Below are 12,660 nucleotides of genomic sequence, written 5' to 3'. Positions count from 1 at the left end.
TAGGGGGCGCTGTGGGACACATAACAACACACATCTGACTAAATTACAAATAAAATAACTCCCTCTCTATAATGCACATATAGTGAAGCAAAAATGTAACTTTCCATGAATTAACCATGCATAAAGCACTGTGTAATCAACACTATTTTTACCAAAAAAAAAAAAAAAAAAGGTAACATTCCCACTCGTGGATCATTTTAATTAGCAGTTTTTAAACTATAAATAGCCTGGCTAAATGGCGGTCGGGAGTTCAGTTCGAAGCGACAGACAAGCAAACCAAGTGCGAGAAGGAGAGTGGGTCGGGCGAGGGGAAGAGGGAATTGGCTTGCCCCAGGTTCGGCTGCCAGAACGGGGCTGAGCGAAGCTGAAGCGTCTCGTCTCCCAGCAAAAAGTAAATACATTAGGAAAGATAACCATGTAATAACTAATATTTATTTAGTTATAAAATGAATGCTGAATAAAATGTCTGTGTTATAAAGTGCCAGTGCAGCTTTTCTTCAGTTCAGATACTGTATCAAAAGGGAGAGAAACTGAAGTTAGAATGAGAAGTTGTTTACAGTTTGAACAACACCGGTACTGTGCTTACTGTAGAAATATTGGTATTTTGTGTTAAGTGAATGCATTTTTACTCAACTTCTGCTAGGGGGCATTTGCCAGGCGAAAGTGAATTTCTCTTATTAATACTGGTATGAAACTTTGTATCCAGATCATCATCTTCTCAATCCAGCAACAATGCTTGTTTTACTGTTCTCACTAAACACCACTCAAAGCTCAATGCCACTATCCCTGTTGTAGTACAACTTTTTAAAGTGATTTCTTTATTTATTTCCCTCTATTTGTCTGAAATAATCACTGTAGTCCCCTGAAAGAGTTAGCTCTTTGAGAGCAGGGCTCGAGCGTCAGAGGGAAGCGTTTCATCAGTAAGCAGTGGATTTTTAAACAGGTGTCATTAATTAGTGTCATCTCTTCCAGTACTGAGCAATAACAGAACATCTGACCTCCTCAGAAAGCAATGGGAGACCAGTGTCTGGCTGCTATATGACATACATTTTTATATAAACATACAGTACATGTGCCTTCGCAGGCTCTGACCCCCACCCACACACAAACCACACTGTGATCTACAGATGTTCTTTTAGTATAAACCCTCACCAACGCTTTCATGTTGCAGTGTCCTGGCAGCGGACGTTCAGATCGCTGTGCCCTGCTCTTCCTCCGGCTCCCAGCATCATGCCTCCCGGTACGAGCCTGCGTGCCTGGGGGCAGAGTTCCTCGATGGCAGCCCGGGAGATCGCGGGGGTGAGGAGAGTGGGGATGTCTTTGGGCTGAGCACAGACAGCCTGTCTCACCTGAGGAGCCCCTCCGTTATGGAAGTAAGAGAAAAAGGTTATGAGAGATTGAAGGAGGAGCTTACTAAAGCACAATGGGTAAGCTAAATTACTGGGCGACTTATTGAAGGGTTTGAATTTTTTTTTTTTTTTTTTCACTCATTTTGCAGTATTACAACTGCAGATTTATCATTGTATATAAGATTTGTTTAAAATGCAAAAACTGGTGAGATGTTGGCTAAGCAGGACTGAAGGACAGGTGATGGATCCAGGGAGCGTTGTTGTAGGTTTCATCACCTTAATGACAGAATCTATCATTTGAACAGAGTCTGGAGTAAAATAATCAAGAGACCAGATTGTACATGTAACAGATGGGTAAAAGCAGGGGTCAGAGGGGGTATAAGAACTTGTGATGTTCCTAATGGTGACTATTTATTTTTAGACTGAAATGTTCAAATCCACAGGGCCATATAAACACTGTTCTAAATGTGTTGCGAAACAGCTTGTCTAATTGACTTGGGAACATATTTTCAAAGCATCGACACAAGTGTTTAATGAACTCAATGTCACATTGCCTTCAGTGCTGCAGGCATGGAGCACTATTACTGATTTAATATTGAAAATGGTTATAATAAACTACCGTTTATTAGCTTAATACACCAGCTGAATCATGGAGCCAGCAAGGACATTCCAAGAATCTAGCTAAGTTGGTGAGACACATTAAACCCCAGCTGCAGTCATTTAAAGTGCTCCATGACTGACACACAGATGATTAACCGGCGTACCTCTCCCCCTGCTTGTCCTGGTTACAGGGCATGTCTGGCACGTGTAGCTCATGCTCATGTTCTGCACACTGTGTCCTGCGCTGTGATATGGTACAGCACACAGGCACAGGGGTCTGATCACACCTTGTAAAGGAAAAGTTCAAACTGACCCGGCTGTAAATGTATGATCAGGCCTGATGGGAAGGAGCTTAAGTGTTGATTGGTTTGCATTTGATACAGCTCTTGTGGACTGTAGGTAAATACTGTTGGGTTGGCAGAGTGACTTTGGACCCCCGGAGTGGTGCTGCTTGAACCATTTATCACATTTGTTGAATCTTCTTTTGAAATTGGAGAACTACTCGTTTGGACACCTGCAGGGTTATTGACTGGTTAGGGTGTTTTCCTTTCTGCTTTGAGGAGGTAATAAGCACATGTTTTGGATTTGTGCTAAGAAGACCTGTGTGGGTTTGTGGAGGTGTGTGTCTTCAACCCACTTCAAATGTATCTTCCATCCTTACATGCAGGGCTTCATATTCTGAACAGTATCTCAAAGTGTCTGTGCTTAGAATACATGGTGGGTTATGAGACTACATTCACTGAACCCACTTTTTTATGTGATTTTTTTGTATTTTGTATTTTTTTTTTATTCACAGACTGTCTACAAATTGAGGCCTGTTTTTATCAGTTTCAGCTCAAAGAAATGGCATTTATTGGCGGGGTCTCCTTTTCCGTAAGGTTGACCGAACAGTAAGCATAGAATGTAAGGGTAGCAAAGTTCATTTGTGGCTTGACTTGTTTGTCAGTTGACTGAGTTTTCTTTTAGAGGAAGTATCGCTGTCTGCTGCCTGATTAATACACACTACAAACCACTAAATAGGTCTTGTGAACAGTATTGAAAAGGAGCAGATTGTTTGCACTTTCTTGTTTATTTGCTCAGGGCTGATGGAAAGTAAGTGCTTCCCCATAGGTACTATACTTGCAGTGCTGTGCCAGCTTAAAGATATGCCAGAACTGTAGTTGAAAACTGAAGCCTGTAGGGTTGAAAGACAGGCAGAGTGGGCAGTTGTTTTTATTGATAACTCTTTAGGGTGATCTGTGCTTCCTGATTGCAGAACGGTCATGTCTCTGTGGTCTTTCAGCTCTGTGGCCCCGCCTTCTCTGCAGTATAGTTATGGTTAGAGTAACATATTTAATTTGAACCGACAAATAAAAGGAGCTTTAGGTGCAGTACAGAAGCAAATTGAGCCAATTTTCAAGGTCAAAGTTGCATGTGATTTTTTTTTATTTATTTATTTATTTATTTTTCTTCTAAAATCTGAGAGCACAGACAAAGGTAAAACCTATAAAAAATTGCCTTTTGAATGTTTCAGCAAATTGCTTCATCTGTGTAAGGTACAGAGGAGCCATATTCATGGAGCACTATTGTGGCACTACAGTATTTGCGAAACAGATGCACGCTACAGTCACGCATTTCCAATGCAGTTCAATAAGGGCTTGTTTTACAAGGTTAGGGGGTTTGAGAACACCCCCCCAAATATAAAATATACGAGCACTACCCTCCCCGGATCAATGCTGAACATCAGTGCATGTGAAAGCCCAAAATATAACCTACAAACCAGGCTGGATTTTACACAGTAACGTCCGAGTTGTGCGATGTGCTGTGACCACGTGGAACATGGAGATACAGCCCACATCTCCAGGCAGGAGTGGTAACACAAGGCACTATGAAAATAGATAGTAACCTAGCTTATACTGTGCAGCATGAGTATATATACCTTTTAAAAATTTTGGCACAGAAATAAGGCGTTTTTCTTTTATTTTTCTTTTATTTTATTTTTAAGGACCTTAAGTTAAAAGACGAAGAATGTGAAAGACTATCTAAAGTAAGGGACCAACTTGGGCAAGAACTGGAAGAACTCACAGCTAGCCTGTTTGAGGTTTGTTTGGATTCTTCATCAGAATGCAGCACTGAGTTTGTGTAAATGCACACCTAGCAGCTGCAGTGCTAAATCTTACCTGTACTTCCTCTTTAATCAATTGCTTGGCTTTTATTCTTCCTAGCTGAACTTTTTCTTGTTTTTCTTTTAAATGCATCATGTAGAAAAGGCACAAAGGGTTTTTTTTTTTTTGCTTTTTTCTGGGCAAGCTTCAAAATGTTTTTTTTTTATTGTAGAGTTGAATGAGGAAGGAAAAGTGGTTTCGAGAGTGAAGTGTTAAATAAAGCGTTTGGTGCTCCCACAGGAAGCCCACAAGATGGTGCGAGAAGCGAACGTCAAGCAGGCCACTGCGGAGAAGCAGTTAAAGGAGGCACAGGGGAAGGTGAGAAGAATTCCAGCAAAGCGGTGTCTGCATTGGTAATGTAGGGGACTTCAATAAGACTGCAGTAAGGTTAAACCTGGCGGTGTTCTGCTAAGTCTGCTCCGAACTGATCGCAATTCTCATTGCAGCATGAATGAGTCTGTAGGTTTACTAAGAGGAGATGTTCAAGCCACTATAAGGGAGGAACAGTTTATTTAACATCCAATCATTTAAATAATACTTGAATGAAAGTAGTTCTGAAACCCAGGACTGGGGGCAGGGCTAATGTGAGTTTTAAGCCATGAGTTAATGTTGTGTTTTTGTTTTTTCTTTGTTTTTTCCAGATTGATGTTCTACAGGCTGAAGTATCTGCTTTGAAAACACTGGTCCTCTCCACTTCCCCCACCTCTCCCTCTAAAGACCTCCCGCCCGGTGGAAAGACTCCGTTTAAGAAAGGGCACGCCCGGAACAAGAGCACCAGCAGTGCCATGCTGGGCAGCCAGCAGGAGCTGAGCATGATGCAGCCCATCGTGAGGGACTGCAGAGAGGTGAGCTTGAAATTCACCCAGGGGCTCCTTCTATTCAGGGGTATATATACACAGTCCAAATTATATATATATATATATACGCAGTCCAAATTTCCTACCCTCAATTTGAGGAAAAAAGTAAAATAAAAAATAAATATGCATTTACAAAGTTACATCCTCAGTTACACATATGGAGGCAGTTTGCGGTCGTCTGCTGTCATACAGAGCATACAGTTATGTGCTGCTTCTCATTTCCAGTCATGATTACTCACATCTGTTTTTCTCCCAGTTTGTGAACTGTTGTAATTATAAATGATTATAAACCCCCCCCCCACTGTTCCTTTATTATTATTATTATTATTATTATTATTATTATTATTATTATTATTATTATTATTATTATTATTTATTTCTTAGCAGACGCCCTTATCCAGCTCGACTTACAGTCGTAAACAAAAATACATTTCAAGAATCACAGTAGAAGTATTAATTCAATTAAGAGCAAGATAAATACAATGACTTTGGTTCTAGCAAATACAAGTGTGTCAAAATACGATTCAGTAACGGAGCAGATAACAGTGTCAGTGATAGTTACATCAGGATATAATTAAATACAAAATACTACAGATTAAACAACACTTGACTGATTACAGTACTCTAAAGTACATGATTAAATGCAGTAAAATAGGGGGCAAATAACTGTACAGGAGACCTCCCCCCGTTACACAGCCTAAAACATTTTATTACAAAAAAATTATATATTTTTTCTGAGAATTATTCAGTATGGCTCTAATTTCAATTACTGAAATACAGTAGGCAGTAAAAAGTCTGTAAATGTACTCCCTGCGTGGGAATTCCTATTGCATTCCACATATACTGATGCTGCTACTGGATGTGTTCTTAAATACGAGGTTAACACAACTTGCTTGAAAATGTTTGGCTGGGTTTGCCAGCTTGGGTGAGCCACTTATCAGTTTTAGTCTCGGCTCCACCCAGCTGTTGAACTTGGGTGTTCACCACCTTGCACCTGTTCCATCGTATCACATTATATGAAAACTGTGAGTTTGTTTACAGTCAGCAACAACTACGCTGTGTGGCTGATAACTGTGCACATTGTGTATAGGTAGTCAGGGCTATATGGTTGCTTCTTTAATATATTCCCTTAAGCATTGTAATGAACTGTTGGCTTGTTTTTGTTGTAATGCAGTTAACTATCAAAGTCCATGTGCTCATGTTGAACACCCGTAGAAAATGACATGTCATGAAAAGCTGCAGAACTGTGCAAAATGTGAAATAAAGCATCAATATTATGATATGGTTACTGCTCAAGTAAATCTTGTACAAAGGTCAAAGTTGGGCAGCCTTTTCTTAGATTTCATAGATTAATGGGCCTTCATTAGTAATACGTGAACTTTGATTGTTTACTTAATTGAATTACAATAGAGGCACAGCAACATTGAAATGCTGAGCTGAAGGTATGAAATAACGAACTAGCCATGACTAATGGAACAGCCGTGCTTTTTGCTGGTTTTAAACATGACTTACTAGTTTGTATGTTTTGTTTTTTTTTCATGGTGGATTTTTTAGCTTGCCTTTGACAAGGTGTCAGAAGTATACAAAAGCTGACATTTAATTCAGGTACTTTTTATTTTGAAAATGTTGGGTCTGGATAACGATGTAGTGTTTGATGTATTTACTGTTCTGTATTGTTGATTTGTTTGTCAGCTGTCTATCTGTTTTTGTTTGCTTTTCTAGGTGGATTTGCTGCTTTTCAGTGAATTTAAAGCCTGGAGAGAGGAGCCCACTTTAGAAAGAACATGCTCCTTTTTAGAACGAATCTATAAAGAAGATATTTACCCCTGTTTAACCTTCTCAAAAAGTGAGGTAAGTCATTCAAATGTTTTATAAAGGTTACTCAAGAGCGGTTTATCAGACTGGCGTGTTGAGAGCCGTTCTCTTACACCCTGAGTGGGGAGGGGCGACAGGGAATTGATTTTATTATGCTCCGTTGATCATTAATTATTCTGCAGAGTGCCTTGAGAATGAGGTTGTGTTGGTGTTTACCTGTGCTTGACGGAGCTATACAAAGCTACTGTATTGATTGAGATGTGCTCTATAGTGACACCATGTGTCAGGGTTTAGGCACTACATTTTTTACCTCCAGAAATTGCTGATCTGGCTGACCCATGTTTTTGTGGCATATTAATATATAACTGCCACGGGTTTGAGGCACTCATATTCTGCATTTCGGGTTGACGTTTTCATAGAATATCCTGGCTGTGACCTGTGAGAGTTTACCTGCAGTAAGTAAAGGAACAATGCACTTGGGTATCAAGTTAAGTATTCAGAAGAGCACATGCATACAGACGTACATCATACATACACACATGATAATATGCCTGCTTATCACATCTAGCTTAAAATATCTAATTCCTGAAAAACTGCTCTTCTCTATTGGAGCTCTAGCCAGCTGTCCACTGTACCTATTGAAGGATTTTATGATTTACAGCTTTTAAAGCAACCAGAGCAAAGGCTAGGCTAAAGCTTGACAGGCATGTGAAGTGACATTTAAATGAGCCTCCGAAGGGAAACAAGGTTGGATATTCTAGAACCCTTCCCTTCTGGGATAGAATTGCAAATCTCTAAAATATATCAATGTCTTCTGTCGGATAAACCTCTAACCTTGTCTTCTGTGAGAGTGGGAACACTACTTCAAAAACATTGGAATCTGAAAAACTAGATCTGTGTTTTATTATTTGTATTGATGATACACAATTCACTTGGAATATGAAATGGTGCAATTACATAAAGCATATTGCAGGAGGCTGATATGAGATCTGTGTTTTAATATGCAAGTACTGAAGTATGGCAAGTGTACACAATATGGAACTTGAATGAAAAGTAAATGACATTCAAGACTGTTATTTGAGGACGGCTGCCCAGATCTTTGTCGAGCAGTATAATATCCTCCCACTGCCTGTGTCTGATGAGACCGCACTCGAGATCAATTAAATATACCAGAGCGCAGATGTATTTCAGTATTGCAGCCTTAAATCTAGGGCTTTCGGGTGTATTAATATCCATTTCTTTAGAACCAGTAGATGTCGCAAGCATTGCATATTTATTAAATGATATTGTTGTGTCTTGGGTTCAGAATAGGTCAGGGATTGTTAGTTTAAGAACTAGACCGAGGCCACTCGCAAAGAGATCCCTACTAACTCCTGTACCGAACCAAAGCTGGAACTGAATTGCAGACCTAAAAGTAATTACACATGCATCCCGATGCAAATCAGCTGCAACCAGGACTACATATTTATGATAGGGTGAAGTGTCCTTGTCACTTTATATTTTGTGTCGTTTGATGGAAGGGTGGCAGTGATATGGTTAAATTCCCTGTCCCTGCAGTAAAATAGTTTCTCTGCTCCTCTTCATTCCAGCCATGTGAGAGTGCCAACGAACAGTAAAAGTGAGCACATTCACTTCATTGACCCTGTGGTTCCTCTATGGTCTGTCTGTCCCACTTGCACTTGTACATCTACATGCTGTGGATCCTGGTCCTTTCCTGGTACTGGTGCTCTGATTTTGTATTTGCATCTTTGCAGGGTGTACACGTTGCAGGCTCTAGGTTTAGCTCCCCCTAACCTGTGCGTGGAGGGATCTCTCTGTTGGGTCTCACCTCCTCTTGTCTTGCCCTCCTCAGCTGGCGTCTGCGATCCTGGAGGCTGTAGAGAACAACACTCTGAGTGTGGAGCCTGTGGGGTTCCAGTCCCTGCCCGTCGTCAAGGCTGCGGCGGTGGAGTGCGGAGGACCAAAGTGAGTCTTTAGATGAAATGTGATATGATGAAATTAGATGAACTCACATGCTCTGTTGGTTTGCTGTAACCTGATCCAACACAGTTGAAAGGTCACAGCATTGTGTCATTTTCTGTTGGACTCGGGAAGTACTCAAAACGAGCCGGCATCTAGGATTCTACCTGCTCAGATAATGCCAAGTGGATTCTGATGCAGAGGGGAAAAAGGTATCAAATTCAGTATTGGAGCAGCAGAAATCGGCACCACTCTGACTCAATAATATTGTAAAAGGAGGAGGATCTTAATACTGCCGCCCTTTAATTCTGCCATAAAAACTGACTGCTGTTTGGATTATTAAATCCTCCCTTGTTGGAACAGTACATGCTTGTTGTGTGAAAGGACTTGCATGTCACTGCTGGGAGGGTCAATCTGGAGAAGTATATTCTGGCATAATTAGTGAAATAAGCCCCATTGCCTTCTAATAGCTCAATCCTCCTGCTTCAGGGCTTCCAGTGAACATGATCATAGTTAGAATACTGGATTTGCAGAATAAAATGTGCCTGCCGGTTATTCAAAATTCAGAAATGACAACTTGCATTCATTTGGCACAAGATGCACGATTTCGCTTGTCATGTTCTTTGTCTGTGACATGCAGAGAGAATACAAGTCCAATCCTCCTAACACAGGGCCTGCTCCACATCTCCATATCCATGTCAGCACTGCAGTCTGTTTTCACATCGCCTCTCTCATTCCAGCTCTCATCAGGGTTTGCGTGGCTGCTCTTTCATTATTTCTTCATTTCCTTTTCTTTGTTTTTTTTTTTTCCCTTTCCTTCGTGGTGTAGTGGCCGGAGATGTGAAATTGTAACGCAAGTCAATCTCTCAAGCCCTTCCACCTGCTTGCCTGTTTTTAAACCCCTGCTCTTATACACCTGACCATGTTTGCAGTATTATAGGGCAATGCAGTTCCAAATAGGGGATTTGTAAACTTGGAGTGTGTGTGTTTAACGTTGTTTGTAAGGTTCGAACACCCCCCACAGTAATCCTCACACCCCGCTTTACCCAGTCTTGCACTGTTTTAATATGACAACCTTGCTGCACTACACAGTTCCAGCACTCTTGAGATGGTCTGGTTTGAGTGAAAAGGATCAGTCAATAAATGAATCCTTTCTTTAATCTTGCTCCTCCCCCTAGATTGTTCCAATCTCCCGCTGTCTCTCTCTCTCGGGTTTCAGAGAAGGCTGCCGAAATGCATTGGGGTAAAATGCAGGCAACTCCTCCTTTTCATTGCTTTTTAAAAATTCTTTGAAATACAGTTTTAATTTAGTTTTGAATATGAATGTGAATCCTGCATGCTTGGAACCCCTTACAAAGTGTCCCTGAAGTAAGTCGCGGTGCTGTGTTACAACAATCCACGCAAGGACTGTTTTGGAAGATGGCATGGGAACAGTAGCTTAATTTAGAGAAGAGACAGTATTCAAAGAATTAAACATAAAATACTAATAAGACACCACAGAACTATTAACCCCACCCCCCTTAAATATACCTGGACCACTCTAATTGGGCTGAAATGTTGGTATGGACATTTGCCAAGGGTGTTTTTATAGGGTTAGAAACTTACAATTGATACCTCAGCAGTTGTTTATATCCTGTGCAAATGTTTTCATTGTGTGTGTTTGCGTGTCTCCTCTTGTCTTCAATCACAGAAAGTGCGCACTCAGCGGTCAGACAAAAATGTGTAAACACAGGATCAAGTTTGGAGATTCCAGCAGCTATTACTACGTGTCTCCCTTTTGTAGATGTAGGGTAAGGACTTTGAAGACTGTGATAAACATCTGCTTTTGAGCTGCCACTCCAATGCAAAAAAAAAAGTTATTTTTTACTATCATTTTTTTTTTTTTTTTAATAAATATTTATATTACATTTTTTAAAAACAAACATGCATGCAATCTTATCATACAAACATATTGTCAAATGTATAACTTTAACAGTCATACATGTATAAATGTAAACCCACAGCCCACACCCATACTGTCAGTGATAGTAATTATTATATAATAGGATCAGTATGATAACACATGTGACAGCATGTTTAAAAGTCACTCTGGTGCGCTGACAGTAATATAGATCATATCTCTATTCTTGTAATTCATTTGTAAATGGGGCCTCACAATAGGATCAGTTGATTATCACCTGTATACAAAATACAGAGAGGTCTGCTCAGGTGAGAAGTGGAAACTGAGGTAAAGACCGTGACAGGTCAGGTCAGGTCAGCCTCTTGCACTGTACTGTAATTAACTATCTGAATTGCTCAGCCCTGCTGTGAGTATGCTGCTAGCATGCTTGTATTGGAGTGTAATTATGTCTTTGTCCTGATGAGTATTTTCTGTTGCTATTCCTCAGATCACTTCAGTGTGCAACTTCTTTACTTACATCCGCTACATTCATCAAGGACTGGTGAAACAGGATGGTAAGTGCTTTAGTAATGTAGCAGTGTACTCTTCATTTAGGAAGCGTCCTGTTACTGGTTTAATAAGAACTAACTATATACTGTCAGGGTGGGGGGCGGTTCCTTTTTTCAATTCCAATTTCTTTTTAAAATAAATTTCCAATTCCCTTTTAGTCCAATTCCAATTTCTTCAAAGTATTTCCTTTTAAGGACTTGGGATTGATTAAAAGGGAATTGGAATTGATTAAAAGGGAATTGGAATTGATTAAAAGGGAATTGGAATTGATTAAAAGGGAATTGGAATTGGTTAAAAGGGAATTGGAATTGATTAAAAGGGAATTGGAATTGATTAAAAGGGAATTGAATTGGAATTGATTAAAAAGGGAATTGAATTGGAATTGACGCTACCCTGCATGCTGTTCAGTAATTTAATACATTTAGCATTGAAATTACATGACATCAAAACTGTGCAATTTACCATACTTCTGTAGATCGTAGTAAACAGATTAATTCTTGCCTATTAATGTATATTCTTTTTCTTTTTTAATTTGACAGCTGAACAGATGTTTTGGGAAATAATGCAGCTAAGGAAGGAAATGTCTTTTGCAAAACTTGGCTATTACAAAGAGGAGCTGTGACACTAATTCGAAAACCTGCATTTCCCTGAGAGCGGTTCTGACACTGCAGAGAATCCCTGAGAGCGGTTCTGACACTGCAGAGAATCCCTGAGAGCGGTTCTGACACTGCAGAGAATCCCTGAGAGCGGTTCTGACACTGCAGAGAATCCCTGAGAGCGGTTCTGACACTGCAGAGAATCCCTGAGAGCGGTTCTGACACTGCAGAGAGTGCCTTCCACTTCATTTTTTTTATTTTGGGGGGGTGGTACTGTCACATCTTTACAGGGTGTTTAAAAAAATTGTACATTTGAATCGGAAGTGAGAATTTAAATCTAAATTGAAAATGTGGCTTTATCCTCCGCGAATGGCGGTGACATCATAGGTTCCTAGTTTCTTGCAACCAATGTAGTAACCTACCTGTCAGTGAAAGTATACAGTATGTATGTATGTATGTATGTATGTATGTATGTAAGTAAGTATGTGTATCAATGTACGTTTTGAGTTTCTGCACTGGAATCACAAAGGCTTTCCATTATTTTATTTAGTGCCTTTCTGTAATCTATTGAATAAAAATGTATACCTCGTAAGAGATCTTAGAGATTCTATTTCTTCAGCACATCCACAGAATAGTCGTTTTTGTTGCTGTTCCTGAGTGTAGTCTTGGATATAGAGGCACCTGCCGACCTGAGAACCTTCTATCAGCCTAACAGTCAGCTCTGCCATCTCAAACTGACATGGGAGAGGGAGATGCACTATTTATATACGAAAGAATGGGCAGGATGCATTGCAAGTGAAGCATTTATTTGAAGGGCTGCCTGCATATTTCAGGTATTTCTAATTTTCTGTCACACATTCTTCATGATTTATTAATAAAGACATGATGAAA

General features: G+C 40.0%; 1 protein-coding gene across 4 annotated transcripts in view; it reads left to right on the top strand.

The window, feature by feature from the left end:
• Positions 1-12,660, top strand: part of LOC117415060 (rab-3A-interacting protein-like) — a 25,987-nt gene extending 13,327 nt beyond the window's left edge. For 3 of the 4 annotated variants that reach the window (XM_059027655.1, XM_034024994.3, XM_059027654.1), the window contains 9 exons: positions 1,172-1,427; positions 3,934-4,029; positions 4,334-4,411; positions 4,735-4,938; positions 6,673-6,801; positions 8,618-8,730; positions 10,415-10,514; positions 11,112-11,178; positions 11,713-12,660. In XM_059027655.1, coding sequence (XP_058883638.1) covers positions 1,172-1,427; positions 3,934-4,029; positions 4,334-4,411; positions 4,735-4,938; positions 6,673-6,801; positions 8,618-8,730; positions 10,415-10,514; positions 11,112-11,178; positions 11,713-11,795 — 1,126 coding nt within the window. In that variant the 3' untranslated portion in view covers positions 11,796-12,660. The remainder of the gene's footprint in view (positions 1-1,171; positions 1,428-3,933; positions 4,030-4,333; positions 4,412-4,734; positions 4,939-6,672; positions 6,802-8,617; positions 8,731-10,414; positions 10,515-11,111; positions 11,179-11,712) is intronic. The other variant, XM_059027656.1, reaches the window with a different exon arrangement.

Source organism: Acipenser ruthenus, chromosome 7 (assembly GCF_902713425.1).
Source record: "Acipenser ruthenus chromosome 7, fAciRut3.2 maternal haplotype, whole genome shotgun sequence".
Lineage (NCBI taxonomy): Eukaryota > Metazoa > Chordata > Actinopteri > Acipenseriformes > Acipenseridae > Acipenser > Acipenser ruthenus.
This window is presented reverse-complemented; position numbering and strand designations above follow the sequence as displayed.